The sequence below is a fragment of the Dermochelys coriacea genome, chromosome 12 (genome assembly GCF_009764565.3).
Source record: "Dermochelys coriacea isolate rDerCor1 chromosome 12, rDerCor1.pri.v4, whole genome shotgun sequence".
NCBI classification, from domain to species: Eukaryota; Metazoa; Chordata; order Testudines; family Dermochelyidae; genus Dermochelys; species Dermochelys coriacea.
The window spans coordinates 41630788-41652074 of record NC_050079.1 but is presented as its reverse complement, the minus strand read 5'-3'; the positions used below and the strand labels follow the sequence as shown (position 1 = coordinate 41652074).

Sequence of the window (21287 nt, the reverse complement as noted above, 5' to 3'; positions counted from 1 at the left end):
TTGCTCAGTATGACTGCCCTGTCTTCTATTCACCACTCTGACAATCTGGGTCACCTGCAAACGTCATCAGCTGTGAGTTTCTGCTTCTTCTGAGTCATTGTTGGAAATGTTGGAGAGCCTCAGCCCAGAACCGATCCCTCCTGGACCCCACTGGAAACTCTCCCGTTCAATGGCAATGCCCTGCGGACAGCTGCTTGCTGACACCTGTCGCTAGCCAGCTCTTCATCCAGTTAATCGTGCAAATGTTTTCATCAGACTGTTGTGTGGTATTAAATCAAACACCTTACAGAAGTATAACCACTTTACCTCTGTGCAGGTGCTGTTATCAACCAAACTAGTTATCTCAAAGAGTTATATCAGATTTGTTTGATGAGACCTATTTCCAATAAAATCATGTTGACTGTCAGAAATTATACTCCTACCCTTTAATTCCTAATCAGATGAATCCTGTATCCCCTTGTCCAGTATTGACATCTAGCTAACTATCTTAGAATTACCTGAGAATTACCCTATAGACAGATTAACCATAGTTGTCCACTATGGAGGTTTCTTGCACCTTCCTCTTAAATATCTGGTATTGGACACTGTCAAAGAGGATACTGGACCAGATTAATAAAGCAATTTTTATGATCCTATAAATGCAAATGCCATGGCCTGAGCAGCAAGGAGATTTCTGTCTCTGTAAGACCACTCTGGAGTTGGAAGAACCAGTTATGAGTCAAAAGGAACCATTACAACCCTTGGGAAAGCTGCAGAGTATTTGCTTGTGTAACAATTCCTACAAGCGTGCCTGAGCAGGATATCAGTCTGGACTCAGTCTCCCCTGCGTTAGCGCCAAGCCATAAGGCTACCATCACCAGCCAGCCAAATTTATTAAGTACTTACAGTAGCTGCTTTTTTCGTGGGGCATGAGAGAAGTTGCCTTTGAAAGAACATGACAGGAGTTCACGCTGCAAAATGAAAACTTTCAATGTTTTATTCTTGACTGCAGCTGTTTACAGAAATATAGTTGCGAGTATACAAATGTCCCAATAGAAGCAAAATATTTATTTTTATTTTAATATTCAACAAGTTATCACAGGATAGCTGAAAACATAGATGCAAATGAAATCTCCCCTCATAGAATAAACTGAAAACACTTGGTATCAGTGCTCTGAAGATCCCAACTACAAAAGCCATATACACAGAAATGCACAAAGGAATATCTGGTGCTACTTTCACATTGCAGGACAACAGAAAAGATAGCTCAGTGGTGATCTGTGCACTCCAACAAAAACATGGCAGAAAGGCAGATAAACCACTCCAGAAAGAAATGACACAAACATGTTGAGTTTATGCAGAGATTATCAACAGAGGTAGAAGGCTCTAATTTGAAGCTTTTGGAGCTTACCCATTAAAAACAGTGAGCTGTATGGGGACAAACCTCAAAAGCTCTTTATATCAAATAGTAATCAGCACAGAAAAGCTTCAGGTTGATAATGGTCCTTTTAGCAGGACACAGGGGCATGATCCCAATCCCATTAACATCCAGAAATGCTGCATTTTTTCCCTGAAATGGGACTAACACCACATGGGACTAACCTGCTCAGAATACTATCTCCTGCCTAGATGGAGCACATGCAGGAAGTGGACACTCTGGACCAGACCCTAAGCTACTGTAAATTCCTCTGGCTCCAGGGACTTCAATGATGCTATGCCAATTTGCACCAGCTGAGGATCTGTCCCTCTCCTGGCTTGGAGACCAGAACAAGTATCTGAGTTGTGGCTGGGTTTCACAGCTGTTAGGCATCTGAACCAAGCACTTGTAAAGGGAGGATGAATGAGAATGCAGCAGCTGGAAGGAAGAGCATTGATATGCTGATGTTGGTTTGAATACGGTGTACATTTCGTAGGACAATTTCCCAGCCAGGAGGAGCACAACTGCGGAAAGGAGTGTTTCTTAGGTACAGCAGGGGGAAGGTCAGGACCAGATAAGTGCTCAGCATTAAGGGAAAAGAGGGAAGTCAGGGCATTGGTCTTGGACACTGCAAGGGAGCTAGCAGAGGTGGTTTGAATCAAACATGCCAGAATCATAATGTCTGTGGATTAATCGACTGTCAAATTAGAATGCATCAAGAAAAGCTGTGGGAGCAAAATACATTGCTCTTCATTTCTGTCAAGAACCGATACTCCTGTTAAGAGTTTAATCTCTTCCTAAGTCTTCGACAAGTAAGTACTGGCAAGTCCAGTGCTCCCCACACAGCCAGATACCACTGGGGACAACTTACTAGTCAGACTGCTTCAAAAAATAAACCTTATTGGTTAAAACCTTTTAACAAAATTCAGCAAGCCTTGTTTTTTGATCACCTTTCCTTAGGTGCAAAAAAAAAAATCAGAAAAAGTAAAACCGGAAGGAGTTACACAGGTAGGTCCAGGTCCTTGGTTTAAGCCCAGCCCAGCTCAGTAATGGGGTAAAAATCTTTGCCATTTGACAGACGTTTGGTGACCACTGTTGAAAGTGGATTACTTTTATCAGTCCAGCTCCTAGCTAGTCCCTACCACAAACCCCACCACAATGTCCTTGGCACTATCTGGTAGCCTCTGCTGAGAAGCCTGGGAAACTGAGTCCTGAGAAGTGGTCCCTCTGAAAAGTAGTGAGGCAAATTGGCAAAGAGAAGTGTGTGGGAAACATGTACTGCTGTTGCCTTTGCTGAACCCATCCAGGGGACTGCGATTTTCTGGCCTGCCAGTTCCCACATTTCACAAAATATCAAATTCACTAAAGGTTAATAAAACTCTATAGAAAAATAGAAAAGCACAGGGATGTTTCAAAACAGTCATTTCATCTTAATCCCATGGATTTTAGTGAATTGCTGAAAAGTACATGTTTCTGGGATAATACTTATTACACTACTAATCCCTCCCCACTCATACAGTATTTACACATTCATACAGCTATTACTGATCTATGAAGAGAGTTAGAGAAACAAGTGCACACTAAGGACAACTATGATCTTTGAACGTTATAAAAATGTTACTATAACAGTTTTTATGCATTTATATAATAAACTCAATGGTATAGTGATGGTTTGCAGTGTTGTTGTAGGCATGTTGGTCCCAGGATATGAGACACACAAGGTGGGTGAGGTAATAGTTTTTATTGGACCAGCTTCTTTTATTGTCCAACAACGGAAGTTTGTCCAATAAAATATATTACCTCACCCACCTTGTCTCTTTGGCATATCATCTGATTCCAACTATATACATATGTACAAGTCAAGGATTTTTATGCACAATATATTTACATATATACAAGAAATTATATAAGGGAAAAAGACTTTTCTACATTCTCTCTCAAAAGCACAGACTAAATTGGAGAATTTTATATGTACATTTTTACCAGATTTTCTCTGCTGTGCCGTATCTTTTATTGTCTCGAAGTAGTGTACATCACATATCAAGTAAAGAGTTAATGAAGTCTGGCTCTTAGTAGGCAACTATTTGTACACAAATGTATACATTTGCACACATAACTGACTGTTTGCACACACCATTACCAGAACTGCAAGTGTGAACATTTTTGCATGTAGAATTATCAAGATCTGTCCCGAAAGACTCATCAAAATTCTACACTCAAGAGCCTTACAATAGGCTCTTGACTATCAATCCAGCTAGCTTTTAAACAGCTCAAATAATGGGTCTTCCACCACTCTCTTTGCAAGACTATTCCACAGAAACCAATCTCTCACTGGGATAATTCTTTCCTCTCCCTGTGGTCAGATTAAATTCCCCTTTTCTCACTTTCAACCTACAGTTCCAAGTTCAGAGAACACTAAGCAATTCCTCACCATGCTTGATGCTTCCACTGTTCAGATAAATACTTGTATAGACAGAGGTCTGCAAATGGGTACATAGTTTGAATAGACAGTCTGATAATTGTTAAGTAACAGAGCAATGTGTGAGGTACAATTGAAAATAAAATTCTGTAATTAAATTTCTCTCTTCTTGTGTGCATTGTTATTGTAGCCATATTAGTCCCAGGATATGAGAGAGACAAGGTGGGTGAGGTAATATCTTTTACTGGACCAACTTCTGTTGGTGAGACAAGCTTTTGACCTACACAGAGCTCTTCCTCAGATCTGGGAAGAGAACTCAGAGTTTCACAGCTAAATACAAGGTTGAGCAGCTAGTTTAGCATAAGTAGTGTAAGGGACCATTCAAGGTGAAGTGGCCCATTAACACCCAGCAAAATTATGAATTTAAGCTCCCAGGCCTACCAGTCCTCATCCTCAAAGGAAATATGCACATTTTCAAAAGATGATCCTGGGAGCTTAAATACATAACTTTGCTAGACACTAAAAATCATGGTCTTAACCGAGACACTGGATTTATGTCTTATTACAACAATGTGTAACCCACTAACTCCCCTTTTTGTCCTATGACTAAAGGGGCGTTAACGGGCCCTTTCACCTTGAACGGCCCCTTAGAATATATGATAACTACTTACACTAAAAAGAACAGGAGGACTTGTGGCACCTTAGAGACTAACAAATTTATTAGAGCATAAGCTTTTGTGGGCTACAGCCCACTTCATCTGATGCGTAGAATGGAACATATAGTTAGAAGGTTTCAGAGTAGCAGCCGTGTTAGTCCGTATCCGCAAAAAGAAAAGGAGTACTTGTGGCACCAGTCTCTAAGGTGCTACAAGTACTCCTTTTCTTCTATATAATAAGATTTTATATATATATATATATATATACACATACACACACAAACACACAAAAGGTGGAAGTTGCCATACAAACTATAAGAGGCTAATTAATTAAGATGAGCTATTATCAGCAGGAGAAAAACACTTTTATAGTGATAATCAAGATAGCCCATTTAGACAACTGACAAGAAGGTGTGAAGATACTTAACAAGGGGAAATAGATTCAATATGTGTAATGACCCAGCCACTCCCAGTCTCTATTCAAACCCAAATTAATATACCTAGTTTGCATATTAATTCAATCTTGGTAGTTTCTAGTTGTTTTTGAAGCTTTTCTGTTGCAAAATTGCCACCCTTAAATCTTTTACTGAGTGGCCAGAGAGGTTGATGTGTTCTCCTACCGGTTTTTGAATGTTATGATTCCTGATGTCAGATTTGTGTCCATTTATTCTTTTGCATAGAGACTGTCCGGTTTGGCCAATGTACATGACAGAGGGGCATTGCTGGCACATGATGGCAATATATCACATTGGTAAATGTGCGGTGTGAACGAGCCCCTGATGGCGTGGCTAATGGGATTAGGTCCTATGATGGTGTCACTGAATAAATACGTGGACAGAGTTGGCATGGGCTTTGTTGCAAGGATAGGTTCCTGGGTTAGTGTTTTTGTTGTGTGGTTGCTGGAGAGTATTTGCTTCAGGTTGAGGGACTGTCTGTAAGCGAGGACTGGTCTTTCTCCCAAGATCTGAGAGAGCGAAGGATCATTTTTCAGGATAGGTTGTAAATCTTTGATGATGCGTTGGAGAGGTTTTAGTGAAGCTGAAGGTGATGGCTAGTGGCGTTCTATTATTTCTTTGTTGGGCCTGTCCTGTAGTTGGTGACTTCTGGTACCCTTCTGGCTCTGTCATCTGTTTTTTCACTTCAGCAGGTGCGTATTGTAGTTTATGAATGCTCAGGAAAGATCTTGTAGGTGTTTGCTCTAATATCTCAGACAGAGACCAAATACGTTGTATATGAAGAGCTTGGCTGTAGGATAACGGATTGTGTGGTGTGTCCTGGATGGAAGCTAGAGGCATGAAGGTAAGTATAGCGGTCAGTAGGTTTCCAGTATAGGGTGGTGTTTATGTGACCATCGCTTATTAGCACAGTAGTGTTCAGGAAATGGACCACCTGTGTGGATTGGTCTAGGCTGAGGCTGATGGTGGGATGGAAATTGTTGAAAATCATGGTGGAATTCCCTCAAGGGCTTCTTTTCCATGAGTCCAGATGATGAAGATGTCATCAATGTAGCTCAGGTTGAGTAGGAGTGTTAGGGGACGAAAGCTAAGGAAGCCTTGTTCTAAGTAAGCTTACTTATACTAAACTATCTGTTTGACCTTGTTTTTAGCAGTGACACTCTAAGTACCTTTCCCAGATCTGAAGAGCAGCTCTGTGTAGCTCAAAAGCTTGTCTCTCTCACCAACAGAAATTGGTCCAATAAAGGTGATCTCAACCATCTTGTTTCTATAATTTATATAAGTTTGACCTTTTTGGGTGTTTAATTTCTTTATTCCAATGAAGAAATTTTATAACAAAGTATCTTTCCTGCTGCTCATATGATTGTTTCGGCTACGTCAGAGAAGGGATTTGAGCTCCTGTGTGATTTGTCCTTTCTGAAAGCTTTGGAAGGACAATCTCTGAGAATGAAAAATCTTACCAGAGCACCAGAATGAGACTTCTTTTTGGTCAGTGTCCCCTAATCAAAGTCATAGCAGGAGCACTGGAAGACTCAAGGCTTATGTAGATTAGAAAAGTGTACATCTGTGCAACTGGACATGCTCTGTGTAAGCATGAGAAGGGATGCTGTCAAGATTGACAGACACTAACCTGTTTATTTTTTATTTAAAATTTGAGTATAAATAAAAAAAAAAGTGTCCATTCACAGGCTCTGAGCACACTGACAATAATAAAAAATAGCCAAACAAAAGCCTGGTGGTTAACTGTCTATTTTGGACCAGCAAGGCTGAAATGACTTCTTGAATTGTTTTTGTTGACAAAGGAAATAATAGTAAAGCATTTGGCTTGGATAATCATTGAAAGAGTAGAAGACAATTAGTGCCAACAAGTAGACTGGCCTGTGAAGTGGAAAGTGATGATGATCATCTCCTGCCACAGGAAACATTTGGCTAATGCTTGTCTTAACCTTTTTCTACAGCTTAAGTGTTATCCGCCTACTTTATTCATCACTAAAGGAATAATAATTTAACAGTTTCTTTTTATACACTGTGTTGTTTACATGGAGACAACATGACACAGGTAGAAGACATACTGACGTGGTAGCTAGCAGGGTGCATCTCCCTGGATATTAGACAGTTATTAGGAAACAGGTGTACAGTACACATCAGACATGCTGTAGAGACAACATCAGAAAAATGGGGTTTAGGACAGTCAGGGAAGTTAATGGATAAGTGACTTAAGGCTGGAGAATATAACCTAGTTTGAGGGAGAAGAATGTGTGTGTGTGTTTTGTATTAAAGGTGGTTTAATAGAGAGTTCATGCTGGAGAAAAGCTCAAGAATCTTCTTAACTGTTAGGACAGTAGGACAGTTGGAACAAACTGCCTAGGGAAGCATGGAATCTCCGTCACTGGAGGTTTTCAAAAAGAGGCTGGATAGCATCTGTCTTGGACAGTTTAGTCAAAACAAATCCTGCATCTTGGCAGAGGGTTAGACAACATGACCTTTGAGGTCTCATATAACATTATGGTTCTATGAAAAAGACAAACACTACCCAGAAAATCCACCCTACAAATATAGTTCTACAGCTTTCCAGCTTCCATCCAGCACATACAGCTATAAAACCATCTACTTCCATTAGTGAACACTGGCCTGACAGATATGAAAGCAAATTTCCTTTTGCAATAATGCTCCTAACATTTTATCTTTGGCAATCTGGCTTCTTAAGTAATTTCTCATAAGCAAGGGGTAATAGTTCATGTCATTTTTTTGACTAATCAAGATGCACATATTTCATTTACCTTAAATAATATCTAACTTTTCAAACCAAACTGGATTTGATTCCCCTGCCTCTCAATAACTCTATATAAGCAATCCACTTTGTGTGCTTTTCCTCTAATACCCATACTGAAGCAGACATATTATGGAATAAATAAGTTAGGGGGTAAAAGAAAAAACAAAGGATAAGCTCCAAAAGTAAATGTCATCTATTGAAATCAAAACAGTGCATGAGCAGGGCTCTGAAGGAACAAAGATGTGGTTCACATTATATTTAGGTCCTTCTGCCATGAAACAACTTCTGAAAGCTGTTTCCTAGGCCTTTGCTGGCTCATTGAACCTCTCTCTTTATCCTCTGTAACAGCTGTTTGAAAGCAGCAGCAAGAGCACTTGTCAACCACTGAGCAAACCCTTCATTCAGAAGACAAATACTTTTTGTAACCAAATCACATGTTCAAAATGTTATACATTTAACATTGACCTAAAACAGACAGTAAATTTGACACAAAAGAAAATATAGATAATGTCGTTATTTGAATATGGTAGCACAGCCCTTGTAATAAACAATCTAAAAATATGCACACATTTAAACATTCCCCCCACAGTGGGAATTGTAGCAGTCCTGGTAAAAGGTTCTATTTTGGACACCAATCTTATTAAATGGAGAATTGGTCCCTGGTTTCTTGGCACTGACCAACCATGTTTCATCATGAGGATGCTCTCCTTCAAAAGAACAAAAAAACAAAACAAACAGCACACAAGTCAGTTTATCATCCTCATCTCCTCATTCTGCCCACTGTTGGCCTATGCAGCCATCAAGATATCACCAAACATCCTCGTTCTGGGACTTAGTGTGAACAAGCTGCTCCTGCAGAAGCCACCAGTTTCTTACAACAAAGGTCGATCAACATGGATGGTGTATTCAATCCAATGCTGTGCAGAACCCTTCTATTCATCCTCATACAGCGCTCATTCAGTGCTGACAGGCTGCTCTTTCATGTCCTGAACCATAACAAAGGATTTTATTTTACCTTTTTCCATAGCAGGAGAAAAATTACTGGAAGAAAAGCATATGGTTCAGAGCTAAAAAGCAGCTCTGGACATTATGAAGTAAAGAAAATTTTCTTTAACATGATTATAATTTCAAACATTTTAGTGTAATTATAAATTAAAAGATACAACACAAAGGAGCTAATAAAATATTAAATAGACAGTGACAGAGTAAAAGCTGAATGGCTCATTCTGAATGAAACCCCATCAGACAATTGTCTAAATCGGTTTCCTTACTACATCCCACTGCAGTGTGACAGACATAAACACACACTGAAGTTGTCCAGAGCCAACTGGAACAATACATTGCCAGATGGAATGGCCCAAGATGAACAAACTATTTACGTTGCAAAAAGTACTTAAATATTTAGTAAAGACATAACAAACCCCACCCTCACCCCCACCATTATCAGACGCCACGTTGTGGTAGAACATCAGACAAACTCACAAATTTACCACAAAAATGTGTGGCAAAAAGAATATTTTATATATATGTATATATATAAATTTTTATATTTATGCCATTGTACTCACTCAGTACAAATAGCAAAATAGTATACCATTTCCTAAATACAAAATATAGCTTTCCAAAAAAATGAAACACACATTAGATATAAACCATCCAAAACTTGAACGATTGAAAACTGTATTCAAAATTAAATGACCCAGAGCAGGTCTCTTTCTGAAAAGTTCCCTTCATATCGGCAAGAAGCCTTACTACTGAAAACGTAATTCAATGCCTCTCAATGAGAGAGAGAGAGAGACACACACACACACACACACAGAAAAAGAGAAAATGAACATTGTGACAGATTTTGACACACGGGAAAAACCGTTAAAACTAAAAAATATCTCTACATGGCTCAACTAGGTGCACAGGTTAGAAAAAACACGCAGTAAACAGACTAGGGTAACTTAAAAACCATTTACAGGCTACTCTCCATTACTTAGAATGACCAAAATGAAAAGTGACAGGATACCAATTATGCTACACCAAGGCATAGTAGCCACGCATGACAGCTGTTTGCTCTAACCTGCATTAACATCTTTCTACATGAAGGAGAGGGAAAAGACTGAAGAAAACGTCTGCCTGAGGTTATTGTGAGGCACCACATCTCTCTTGAGCTAGTCGGATCATCTGAAAGAATCCACATGCCTCACACTACAACTGCAGGGCCTAGAGTGGGTTATTATACTGTAAAACATGAGTAAATTGTTTTTAATTAATGTACGACCCCAGAGAGGCTACAGCTCATGGGGACTGCTAGTAAAACGGATGCTTCAAACCGGCAATGAACCGAGAACGCTACAAAGATGCAGCAGCTCAGCTTGAAGTCATGTTTTAAAGAATGATTAAAAATCATGTTGTTTGCATCCATAAAGTTTAAGACTTTAAATCCACAACAACAGGAAAAAGCAGGGTTTCTCTAGGATTCAGGAAGTTTGGGGGATGGAGACAAAATTTTCTCACTCCCACAAACCCTGGTGACCTATAAAGATGCAGCCACTGGGCTGGCACTTTGCTACCACAGTGAGAGGTGCCTTGGACACCTAAGAGTTACTTCAGTTTCTAAAACCAGTAGGATATTGTATTTGCTTAGGAAACAAATATAAAATTAGGGGGAGGGATGAAGAGCATGGAAAGAATGAAAGAGGGCAGCTTGGCATGAGAAAGGATAATGTTCAAGTTCTAATCTATGCCAAAATAGTGAGAGGCATGAAGCAGTTGTCTCCTCAGCTAGACAGATTGCGCTCTTCAGTTCAAGGGATTTTAGAAGGTAGGATTTTAGAACACAATTTACTGTGACTTTCCCCTTCATTTTGATAGAGCCACCTAATTCTTACTCTATGCAGTTTATATCTAAAATCATCAGTACAGAAAAAAAACCTGTTAATCACACCCTCAGATGGGAAGCACCCACATCTCTCTGGCTGTGTCTAGAGCTGTAGCTGATTTTCTGATTGTATATTATATACACCACCACCACCTGCTGCGATTAACACACCCCTGCAATGGTCCTTCAGCTCGACTGGAAAAACTGCAATTCCTTCACTGACTGACAGCTATGCCATGAATCTCAGGGCGAGTTAGGGCACATGATGTTCCTGCTTCACAAGCTTTCCTACTCAACAGAGGGGTTGTGAAGGAGGAAGGGAAGAAAGAAAAAGTAAACATGATAACGTGTTATTTTCTAACAATAATAGCTGAGCAGTCATGCTTTGAATTAAAACAGCAGCCCATTAACTAATGGGGCGTAGGAAGGTGGTTAACAGTCCAGTTCCACCCCCTGTAACACAAAGCACAGCTTTTCAGCCATTATTGGCTTCAGGAGTCTCAAATGCTATCATTATAGCCTCAATTGCTAGACACTGCAGTAGGCAGCATATGTGCTCTTTAGAAAAGAGAGTGAAATCTACATATTTGCTTGGGTACAGGCCATTCTTTAACAGAACAGTTCAGCTCCATACACCCTAATCCAGAGCCACAAGGTCTGAGGGGATCTTGGAAATCATCTTTTCCCTCACAGAATTTCTGAAAATAAAAACAAAACAGAGTTAGGCATAACTAGTGAAGTCTCATCTTTCATGTAGCTCCTTCATTTGAAAGCACTTTACAAATTAGAGAAACAAGTCTACACCCAGCGCCAAAATGCAGCCATCTTTGGGGCAGAATATGACAACTATCTTCCAGTTTGCAACATCATTACAAAACAGTTTAGCTCAGAAAGTGAAGAGCACAGCACCCAATTGAAACTTCAGGTTTTTTTGGGAGGCAAAACATCGTTACAAAAGGCGGATATAGTCAGATGGTTTGGCTATACCTGGATTGAAGAGCCCATATATATTTAATGCTCATGCATGAACAGAGCTTTACCTCTGATGTGGGGGTAAAAGGCACCTTCCAGCAACAGACACTTCCTAGCTCCATACTATTGTATTGGTTCAGTTCTAACAATGATTCAGCAAGTGGTGCCTGTTCAATAAACAAATACCTTGCCCTCATGCAAACTACTTCAGCACGATGGGAAGGGCTTTGAAGACTATAGACTGAAGTGGAGTCTAATGCATCCACAATAAACCCAAAGTTTTACCTAAAGCCAGATTTGGTGACAATTCTCAGAGATGCCAGGGTAGGCTGAAAGTGACCCATTCACCTTACCTTTGCCATTAGAATGATTAGATTGCAACGCCAGGTTACAGAACAATGAATGACAATTCAAGAACAAAACCCAAACTTGATCTATTATTTTCTACAGATTCTGATCTCTTGATGAATAGCAATACTCACTACACTGGACTATTAGAAATTATACCAGGGGTGGGCAAACTATGGCCCGAGGCCGGATCTGGCCCCCCAGGACTTTGGATCTGGCCCATGGGATTGCCCCCCGTGGTGCCACAGACCCCACGCTGCTCTCAGAAGCGGCCGGCACCAAGTCCCTGTGACCCGGGGTGGGGGTTGCGGCAGAGGGCTCCATGCATTGCCCTTGCCTCCAGGCACTGCACCCCGCAGCTCCCATTGCCCGGGAATGGGGAACTGAGGCCAATGGGAGCTTCAGGGGAGATACCTGGAGGCATGGCAAAGGCAGCGCGTGGAGCCCTGTGCCCCCCCCCCAGGGGCCACACAGGGACATGGTGCTGGCTGCTTCCAGGAGCGACACGGCATGGGGCCACGGCAGGGAGCCTGCCCTGGCTCCAGTGCACGCTGCTGCCACCCCGGAGCCACTTTAGGTAAGCGGCACTGGGCCGGAGCCTGAACTCCTCCTGCACCCCGCCCCTCAACTCCCTGCCCTGAGCCCCCTGCACCCCCATGCACCCCAACTCCCTGCCCTGAGCCCCCTTCACCCCCACCCCATCACACCCCAACCCCCTGCCCTAAACCTGGTCACACCCCGCACCCCAACCCCCTGCCGAGCCTCCTGCCGCACCATGCACCACGCACCCCTCCTGCACCCCAACTCCTTGCACTGAGCCCCGTCACACCCCGCACTCCTCCTGTGCCCCAACCCCCTGCCCTGAGGTCCCTCCCACACCCCGCATCCCTTCTCTGCCCCAATCCCTTGCCCTGAGCCCATTCCTGCACACACACACCCCCACACACTCCTTCCCGCAATCCAACCCCCTGCCCTGGCTCCGCATACAATTTCCCCACCCAGATGTGGCCCTCGGCCCAAAAAGTTTGCCCACCCCTGAATTATACACTTGCTTCAGGGGCATAGAGATATATTAACTGATTTCTGCATGCACTGCGACTTCATTGCAAAGTAATCATCTGTTAAAACAAGAGGCTCTTTGGTATATATAAAAACTTACTAAATATCATTGCAAGACCACCCACAGACCCAAAGTCACTACTTACTTGGCGAATTAAAATGAGCCAGCCATGTTGTTCCCCTGGTTTTGTAATGACACAAGCAAGTCATCAATTTTCTCTATACACTGATTGGTTGTCATAGATGAAGGTAGTGGAGAATTCTCAGACATCTGCTGGGACAGAAGCGTTGTCACTGCTGGTTGCCCCTCACTCTGTGGCTGACCTGGCTGACTTATAGCCATCAGTTGATCTGGCAATGCAGATGGTCCAGAGGTTAAGAGCTGGCCACAGTCTGTTAAGAAAGAAATGAACATAAATACAATAAATGATGGTGATAATCCCTAGCTCTTATCTAGCACTTTTCACCAGTAGATCTCAAAGTGCTTTACAAAGGTCAGTATTGTTATGCCCTTTAATGGGTGGGGAAACTGAGGCACAAAGCAGTGCAGTGCCTTGCCCAAGGTCACCCATCAGACTAGCAGGAGAATAAGGAATAGAATCTAAGTCTTCACACATGGATATTGAAACTTGGAAATCCACTCATAAAAAGAGTTTGTTAACATACTAGTGTAAACATCTTTATTCAGGTCCAAATCGGCAGAAGAGGATGCACAAAAGTACACATGCTTTTGCACATGCATAAATTAGGTATGCAAGTTTGCCAGTGTACAAGGGCAAATCAATCATACATAAGATCAAAAGATTCAAAAACATGTCAATAACCTGATTGATGAGATGTACACAACTTTGATTTTACTGACATATGCAGTTCTGTATTGCTTGAATTACTCTATTAGTAGAAACTCAGAGCAGCTGATTATCCCATTGGCCCTACTTAAGCCAACAGCAGGAACAGGAAGCGGTCTGAACAACGAGGCTCCTCCCTGTTCTGAACTGTGTGCCTTGTGCTTCCTGCTCCCCCAACTTGATTTTCTGGCATCCTGACCCAGCATGACTCCTGGCATCTGATATGTGATTCTGATCTCCAGTTTGTCTCCTGGCTGTGACTCCTAGTATTCTGACCTGGCCTGACCCCGATTCCCAACTCAGGGTCCTGATCTCAAGTTTGTATCCTGCTTCTGATCTCCCGGTATCCTGACTAAGCTGACTCTTGACTCCTGTCTCATGAGTGTGGACTCCGGCTCTGACCACCAGGTTTGCCTACCCACAACCCGGCCGTGACAGCTTACTTGGCATGGAATTATGCTACGGGACTGAGCCCAGTGGGAGAAGTATGGCCCAGCAGCACCACCAGAGTCACTGGATGCATCAAGCACTGCAGGCCCAAGTCCTGCAGCTCATCAGGGAGAAGTAGCTGCTGCAGGATTTTGTTCACCGTGACCAGCTAACATGTTAAAACTACAACTTGCTCAGTTTACACTAGGTCTATAAAATGCTAGCTGTCATTTGTTTAGAAAAAAATTCCTATCATGGACAAGTGTAACTCATTTTCCCAGTTTAGATAAGACAATCAGCTATTGCTGAAGGATTTTAATTGGTTATTTTATTATGGAAAAAGAGAATAGAATCTAAAAAAATAACAGAAATAGCATAGTGGCCAATTCTGTTCCTGCTTATGACAGGTTTCAGAGTAGCAGCCATGTTAGTCTGTATCTGCAAAAAGAAAAGGAATACTTGTGGCACTTTAGAGACTAAACAAATTTATTTGAGCATAAGCCTTCGTGGGCTAAAACACACTTCATCGGATGCATGCAGTGGAAAACACAGTCGGGAGATTTTATATACACAGAGAACATGAAACACCCATTGTACACAGAGAACATGAAACACCCATTGTTTCATGTTCTCTGTGTATATAAAATCTCCCAACTATTTTCCACTGCATGCATCTGATGAAGTGAGCTGTAGCTCACGAAAGCTTATGCTCAAATAAATTTGTTAATCTCTAAGGTGCCACAAGTCCTCCTTTTCTTTTTGTTCCTGCTAATGAAATCAGTGGGGAAACTCACTGCAGGATCAGCACTATCAAGGTTCTCAGCAAAACACAGTACTGTTTCCTGAGAGGTATTCATTTTAATTTCACAAACTGCTTTAGAGAAAAGCATACTGCAGAGCAATTAAATACTTAATATATATTAGTTAGTTGGTATTTGCTAGCGAGATTTTATATATATATATATATATATATATACACACATACACAGAGAGAGAGAGAGAGATTTTTAAGGTAACACTACGTAACAGAGAGGAAGCCTGAAGAAACACTGAAGACTGCATGGTAGGAAATTTATGCTAGCAAATACTAGCTAACACCAGTATAACTTACTATGACTAGGCTACATGCAGAACCAGATGTGTGTTGTGTAAATACATCAGTTGTGCCATTTATCCACTGTTTCTGAACACTACAGAAACTCTAACCCAGGAACCAATCCCTGCAACAAACCCCATTGCCAATTCTGTCCGCATATCTATTCAAGGGACACCATTCTAAGAACTAACCACATCAGCCACACCATCAGGGGCTCGTTCACCTGCACATCTACCAATGTGATATGTGCCAGCAATGCCCCTCTGCCATGTACACTGGACAAACCGGACAGTCTCTACGCAAAAGAATAAAAGGACACAAATCAGACATCAAGAATTGTAACATTCAAAAACCAGTAGGAGAGCACTTCAATCTCCCTGGACACTCAACAACAGACTTAAAAGTGGCCATTCTTCAACAAAAAACCTTCAAAAACAGACTTCAACGAGAAACTGCAAAACTGGAATTAATTTGCAAACTTGACATCATCAAATTAGGCCTGAATAAAGACAGTGTGTGTCTGGGTCACGACAAAAAATAATTTCCCCTCTGTTGATACTCACACCTTCTTGTCAACAGTTGGGAATGGGCCACATCCACCCTGATTGAATTGGCCTCGTTAGCACTGACCCCCCACTTGGTAAGGCAATGCCCATCTTTTTATGTGCTATATATTTATACCTGCTTACTGTATTTTTCACTCCATATATCTGATGAAGTGGACTGTAGCCCACGAAAGCTTGTGACCAAATAAATTTGTTAGTCTCTACGGTGCCACAAGGACTCCTTGTTGTTTTTGCTGATAAAGACTAACATAGCTACCACTCTGAAATTAGTAGGACTGTTGTCAATCACAGGAATCAAGGCCTCAAAAGGATAAGCAACGTAACACATATCAGCAAGGGTATCATAGGTAAGAACCAATATTTTAAAAGCAAACTCTATTTAGGAAAATCAAACGTCTGTCTCCTTTTACACTTAACTTTAAGATTCTTATCACTATCCCTCCTATGAACTGAATGAGGCAAGCTTATTTTTGAATATACCTAATACAGTGATACTTCTCTCTCAGAACAAATTTTGGCATTAGTCAGAATAACTAGTTTTCCATGTGTTTGGAAACATCCTTTTTATTCTTCTAATTTCTTTACTTTTAATAGTGAGTGTTCAAAAAATGGAAATAAAGGGACTGGCACACATGAGGAGTGAAAAATGTTGAATATCCCATTGAGGTAAAATCTGAAGACCAATTATTTTTGTAATGGGATGAGAGAGAAGAAGAAAATACTGCAAACTTCAAGGTGAAAGTTCAGAATTGTTAAAGGAACATTCAAACCTAACTGACAGATCTCAGAAAGTAGTCATCAATGGGGAATCATCTCTGAATAGGGCTGTTTCTAGGAGGTTTCATAGGGATAGGTCCCTAACTCAATGCTATTCAACATGAACTCCTAGTGCGATGCTGTGACCAAAAGGGGCTAATTAATTTGCTGGATGTATAAAAAGGGGAGTAATAAGTAGGAGTAGAGGGGTCATTTTTACCTCTGTACGTGGCATTGGCAAAACTGATATCTGAGTACTGGGGACAATTCTGGTGTCTACATTTTTAAAAGGACATTGAAAAACTGGAGAGAGCACAGAAAATCACCACAAAAATAATTTGAGGGTTTGTTTATCTTATTAAAAAGAAGATTGAGAGATAACTTGATTAGAGTATATAAGTACCTTCACAAGGAGAAAATACAGGGTACTAACGAGCTCTTTATTTTTAAAAATAACTTCACTCACTTTTTTAAACATCCTTTTATTACCTCTGTATAAGTACTAAGCATGAATTAATTATTTAGAACAGATCCTCTTCTATGAAGTCTAACTCTGAGCACCAATTTCACATTTTCCTTTCCAACCACCATGGTTTCATAGATAATCTCTAGTATTTTGGGATAAATGGTGTATATCCGACAGAAATGAAACTGTATTGGCTTATACACACGTACATTTTTTGCATGTTCCACTGAAGGTGACAGAAGTTTCTCAAAAGGCATGGGTGTAATTTACATCTTTCCTGTCTTTAATGACTAACACTTTCAACAAAAGGACTGTAACCATTACCACTTAGCACTTTACACCTCTACAGAGCTGTACAAACACAAGTAATTTGGTAGCCTCCAAAGTAGCTGTTTTTCTAAACCATAATATTAGAATCAAGGATTTTTAATACTTACTATTTTGAATCCCAAATAGGAATATTCCTGAAGTCTGTTGAGATGAAGCAGGAGAATTCTGCAGTTGATTGATAGCACTTCCTGCTGTATTGTGAAACAAAGAAGATTGTTGCTGTGCAGGAGAAGCAGCTCCTTGAATACCTGTCATATTGTTCTGAGAAGAGTAGATGGGAGACTGCTGCAGCTCTTGCTGGCTCATGCTATTCTGCAAGGCAGACATGGAAGCTGAAGAGATGAAGAGGGTGACTTGCTGCTCTTGAGAACCTGGTGATCCTTGAACCAACTGAATCTGGGGTGAGTTATGAAACATGGTGGGCTGCTGTGTCTCTGTCTGGCTGGACCCAGAGTTCTGAAGTGGAGTCACTGTTGTTTGACTCTGGAACTGCATGGGCTGTTGATCTTGATTCATTGGCGTCATATTGGATTGTGCATGAAAAAGAGATTGGTTCTGCTGTTCCTGATTAGTGATTGGATTTTGATTTGGGTTGAAAAGCCTAGTCTGCTTCTGAGAAGCAATTGTACTTGTATTTTGAGTACTGAACATCATGTTCTGCTGCTGTTGCTGCTGTTCTTGGGATGGAGGGCTACTCTGAATAGCAACCATTGAATGCTGAGACTGGAAGATGGCCCCTTGCTGGTTCTGGGGCATTGTACTAGATTGGAGGGAGCCTAGTGATACTTGTGGCTGAAACAAACCCTGCTGAGTGGGCTGAGCTTGGGGTTGATCTTGGGGAATCATAGGGTTCTGAATGTGGGGTATCTGTGCCTGCTGCTGGAAAGAAGTTTGCTGCTCTGTGTTTGTGGCTGTCTGAAGTGGAGTAATGGAATTCTGTGTTGTAAAGAATGACATCTGTTCTTCTTGAGTTACAGGGTTGTTCATTGAATTCTGGGAAAGGAACATGTTGGCTGATTGCTGCTCTTGAGGTACAGAAGAGCTCTGCAATACACCCATGGCGTTCTGGGAGTGGAACATTGGAGGCTGCAATTGGTCCGAGGAAGAGGAAGTGGTCTGATTGTGGACAATGGAATTTGGACTACGAAAAATGGACCCTTGTGTTTCCTGAGATATATTCTGATCATCACCAATGGGATTCTGAGAGTGAAAAAGTTGAGCCTGTGAATGTGGGGACTGCTGCATGAAACTTCCTGACTGAATAGACATAATTTCCCCACCTTGCTGGAACAGTCCACCTCCCTGCTGTTGAGTTCCACCTGCCTGAACGGCCATCATGTTTTCTGTAGATGAAAAAAGGTTAACTTGAGGCTGACTTTCCCCACTGTGTTGCATCTGAACCATGGTCTGAAACACATTGTTTTGCATCTGTTTATTCTGTCCTGAAGCTTCTTCTCCATCTGCAGAACTCGATGTCTGAAACATGGCAGAGCCATTGGTCGAGACTTGCTGCTGAGCAGTAGTAGTTGTTTCATTTCCAGAAACACCAGAAGATGAGGAGAATAACTCACATTGCATCTGCATGTCTTCACTTGTTGATAGCCCACTTAGCAAGTGGGAAGCTTGCTGGTAAACAGGGGACTGCTGGAGGTTTCCATTTCCTGAAGCTGCTGAGGAGAAAAGATCAGATTGCATCTGTGTTGCAGCCTGGCACATACTTTGCTGCATTCCAATCACCATTGCTGCAGAAGCCTCCATTGCCTGCTGCTGCTGCTGCTGCTGCTGATTGGACAATGAGCTCTCAGGCTGTGGATGGACATTTTCAGCTCTTCCAGACAAAAGATTCTCTTGCCTGGAATGGACTGCTGTCTCTGATGAGGAAAATATCCCAGGATTCACACTGTTTTGGATTTGACTAACTTGCTGAAAAATGTCGGCACTGAGTTGCTCTTGAACATCCTCACTACTATCTGACCCAGAAAACAAAACCGAAGATAATTGCTGTTCAGCTTCTAAGACTTGCTGGACCAAATCAACATTTCCACTGCTTCCACTAGCAGTACTGGTTGGAAAATTTCCAGCTTGCAGTTGCTGTATAGTGTTCTGTAGCTGACTCACACTGTTTGCAGGTGAGAAAATACTTGATGAAATCTGTTGCTGTAGTGTCTGTGCTGGTTCTGATAGTGTTGACTGCTGTTGCTGCGAAGCCTCAGTTAACTGTGACAGAGTAACTACGGTGCTGTCTGCTGTTAACACCTCTCTGGATTGGGACTCTCTAGTCTGGAACTGTGTAGCTTGCTGCAATAGTGCATCACTATTCTGCAGTTGGCTGGGAGCAGAGACAGCTGGAAAGTTACCAGGCTGTGAAATGTCCTGTGTTTGGATAGTAGTCAGAGTCTCTGGATTATACACTTTAGGCTGTATCTGATGTTGTTTTTCACTCTCAGAAGGTAAATGAGAAGAAGCAGTTGAAAAGGTTCCATTTCCTGATATGCTGGACATATTTTCTAATGTTTGCTGAGTTGGTCCAACCACCTTTGTAGTCTGGTGGAAAAAAAAAGCAGTACACATTAAGAAGCGTGTAGGATTACTCGGGTCATGCTTAGAAACCTTCAGTGATGCCTTAAGATGTGGTTATAGTTAATAAGATGACTTGCACTGCCACAAGAGATCAGTAAAATACTGCAGCCGATTTTAAAGGGGATGCACAATTTTAACCAATAATATTTGTTATTAGGATGCTAAAATAAGGATGATCAAACCTTCTATTTCACTGCATAAACTGATGCTGAATGGGACCAGGAAGGGATTTTCACCCATATACTCTGCAGAATTGGCTAGATATATTAAGTGGGGGTTTATTCACTTTTCTCTGAAGCATCAGATAGTGGACTACTGTAGACAAAACACTGGACTTCATGGGCCAGCAGTGTGATCCAATATAGCAAGCAAGGTTTATGTGCATCAGTGTGGGAAACTCCTATTTGTGAAGCTATAAACCAGATGTAGGATAAAATAATTTGCTCAGTTTTTATTTTTGAGCCATTAACAGTAAAAGTCGATAGGCTAATTCAGTATGGGAAATTGGTTTGCAACCCTTAACTTTTAAGCTGATTTTTGTTCTGACTGGGGGGAAGCATGTCTTAGTTTTTTTCTCTGTGGGAGGTAGTCTAAATTCTTAGCAGGAAGTGGTAGCATTCATTTCATAGACACATAGGTCAACAGTTTCAAACTTGGGTGCGAAAAGTTTAGACAATTGCATACTTAGGCAATTCTGTAAAAGTTTACCTGATTTTCATAGCTGATGAGCAGCACTGCACAACTCACCTGGGTTTCAGTGGGAATAGTGGATACTTAGCATTTTTGAAAATCTAGTCACTTTTATAAAGTTGCCTAGAAGTGGAATTGAGTGCCTAAACTGTATGAACATTTTGAGTTTGTTTAGGTCACTTAATAAATAGCTGCAATGTAGAATGGCTTGCAGTATTTTCTTTTTCTCGAGTCTCCATGAAGTCATCGGTTTGCATGTATGTTTGTCCTGGCTTTATCCTGACTGTTCCTTGTTTCACTGACTTGGTGCAAATAAATAAAACTGTTCTGTATTCGTTGTGCTGCTGTATAACAGAGAAGCAGCTAAACAATGGTAATACTACTAACATTTTTCAGCTATTCTCAAGCTTTGTGTTATACCAACAAATTTCCTGTAGCAGTGCTTCCCTTCCTCAGCTGTTTTCCTTATCTTTTACTTACTTTGTCTTAAGAAAAGGAGTACTTGTGGCACCTTAGAGACTAACAAATTTATTAGAGCATAAGCTTTCGTGAGCTACAGCTCACTTCATGACCTGTAGC

General features: G+C 41.3%; 1 protein-coding gene across 7 annotated transcripts in view; it reads right to left on the bottom strand.

Annotated features, from left to right (window-relative positions):
* Positions 1-951: 951 nt before the first annotated feature.
* The window catches only part of NFAT5 (nuclear factor of activated T cells 5), a 162069-nt gene continuing 141733 nt past the window's right edge, over positions 952-21287 (bottom strand). For all 7 annotated transcript variants that reach the window (XM_043495159.1, XM_043495160.1, XM_038368777.2 and 4 more), the window contains 3 exons: positions 17546-19982; positions 13094-13340; positions 952-11266 (listed from right to left, as the gene is read on the bottom strand). In XM_043495159.1, the coding sequence (XP_043351094.1) occupies positions 13102-13340; positions 17546-19982 (2676 nt within the window). In that variant the 3' untranslated portion in view covers positions 952-11266; positions 13094-13101. The remainder of the gene's footprint in view (positions 11267-13093; positions 13341-17545; positions 19983-21287) is intronic.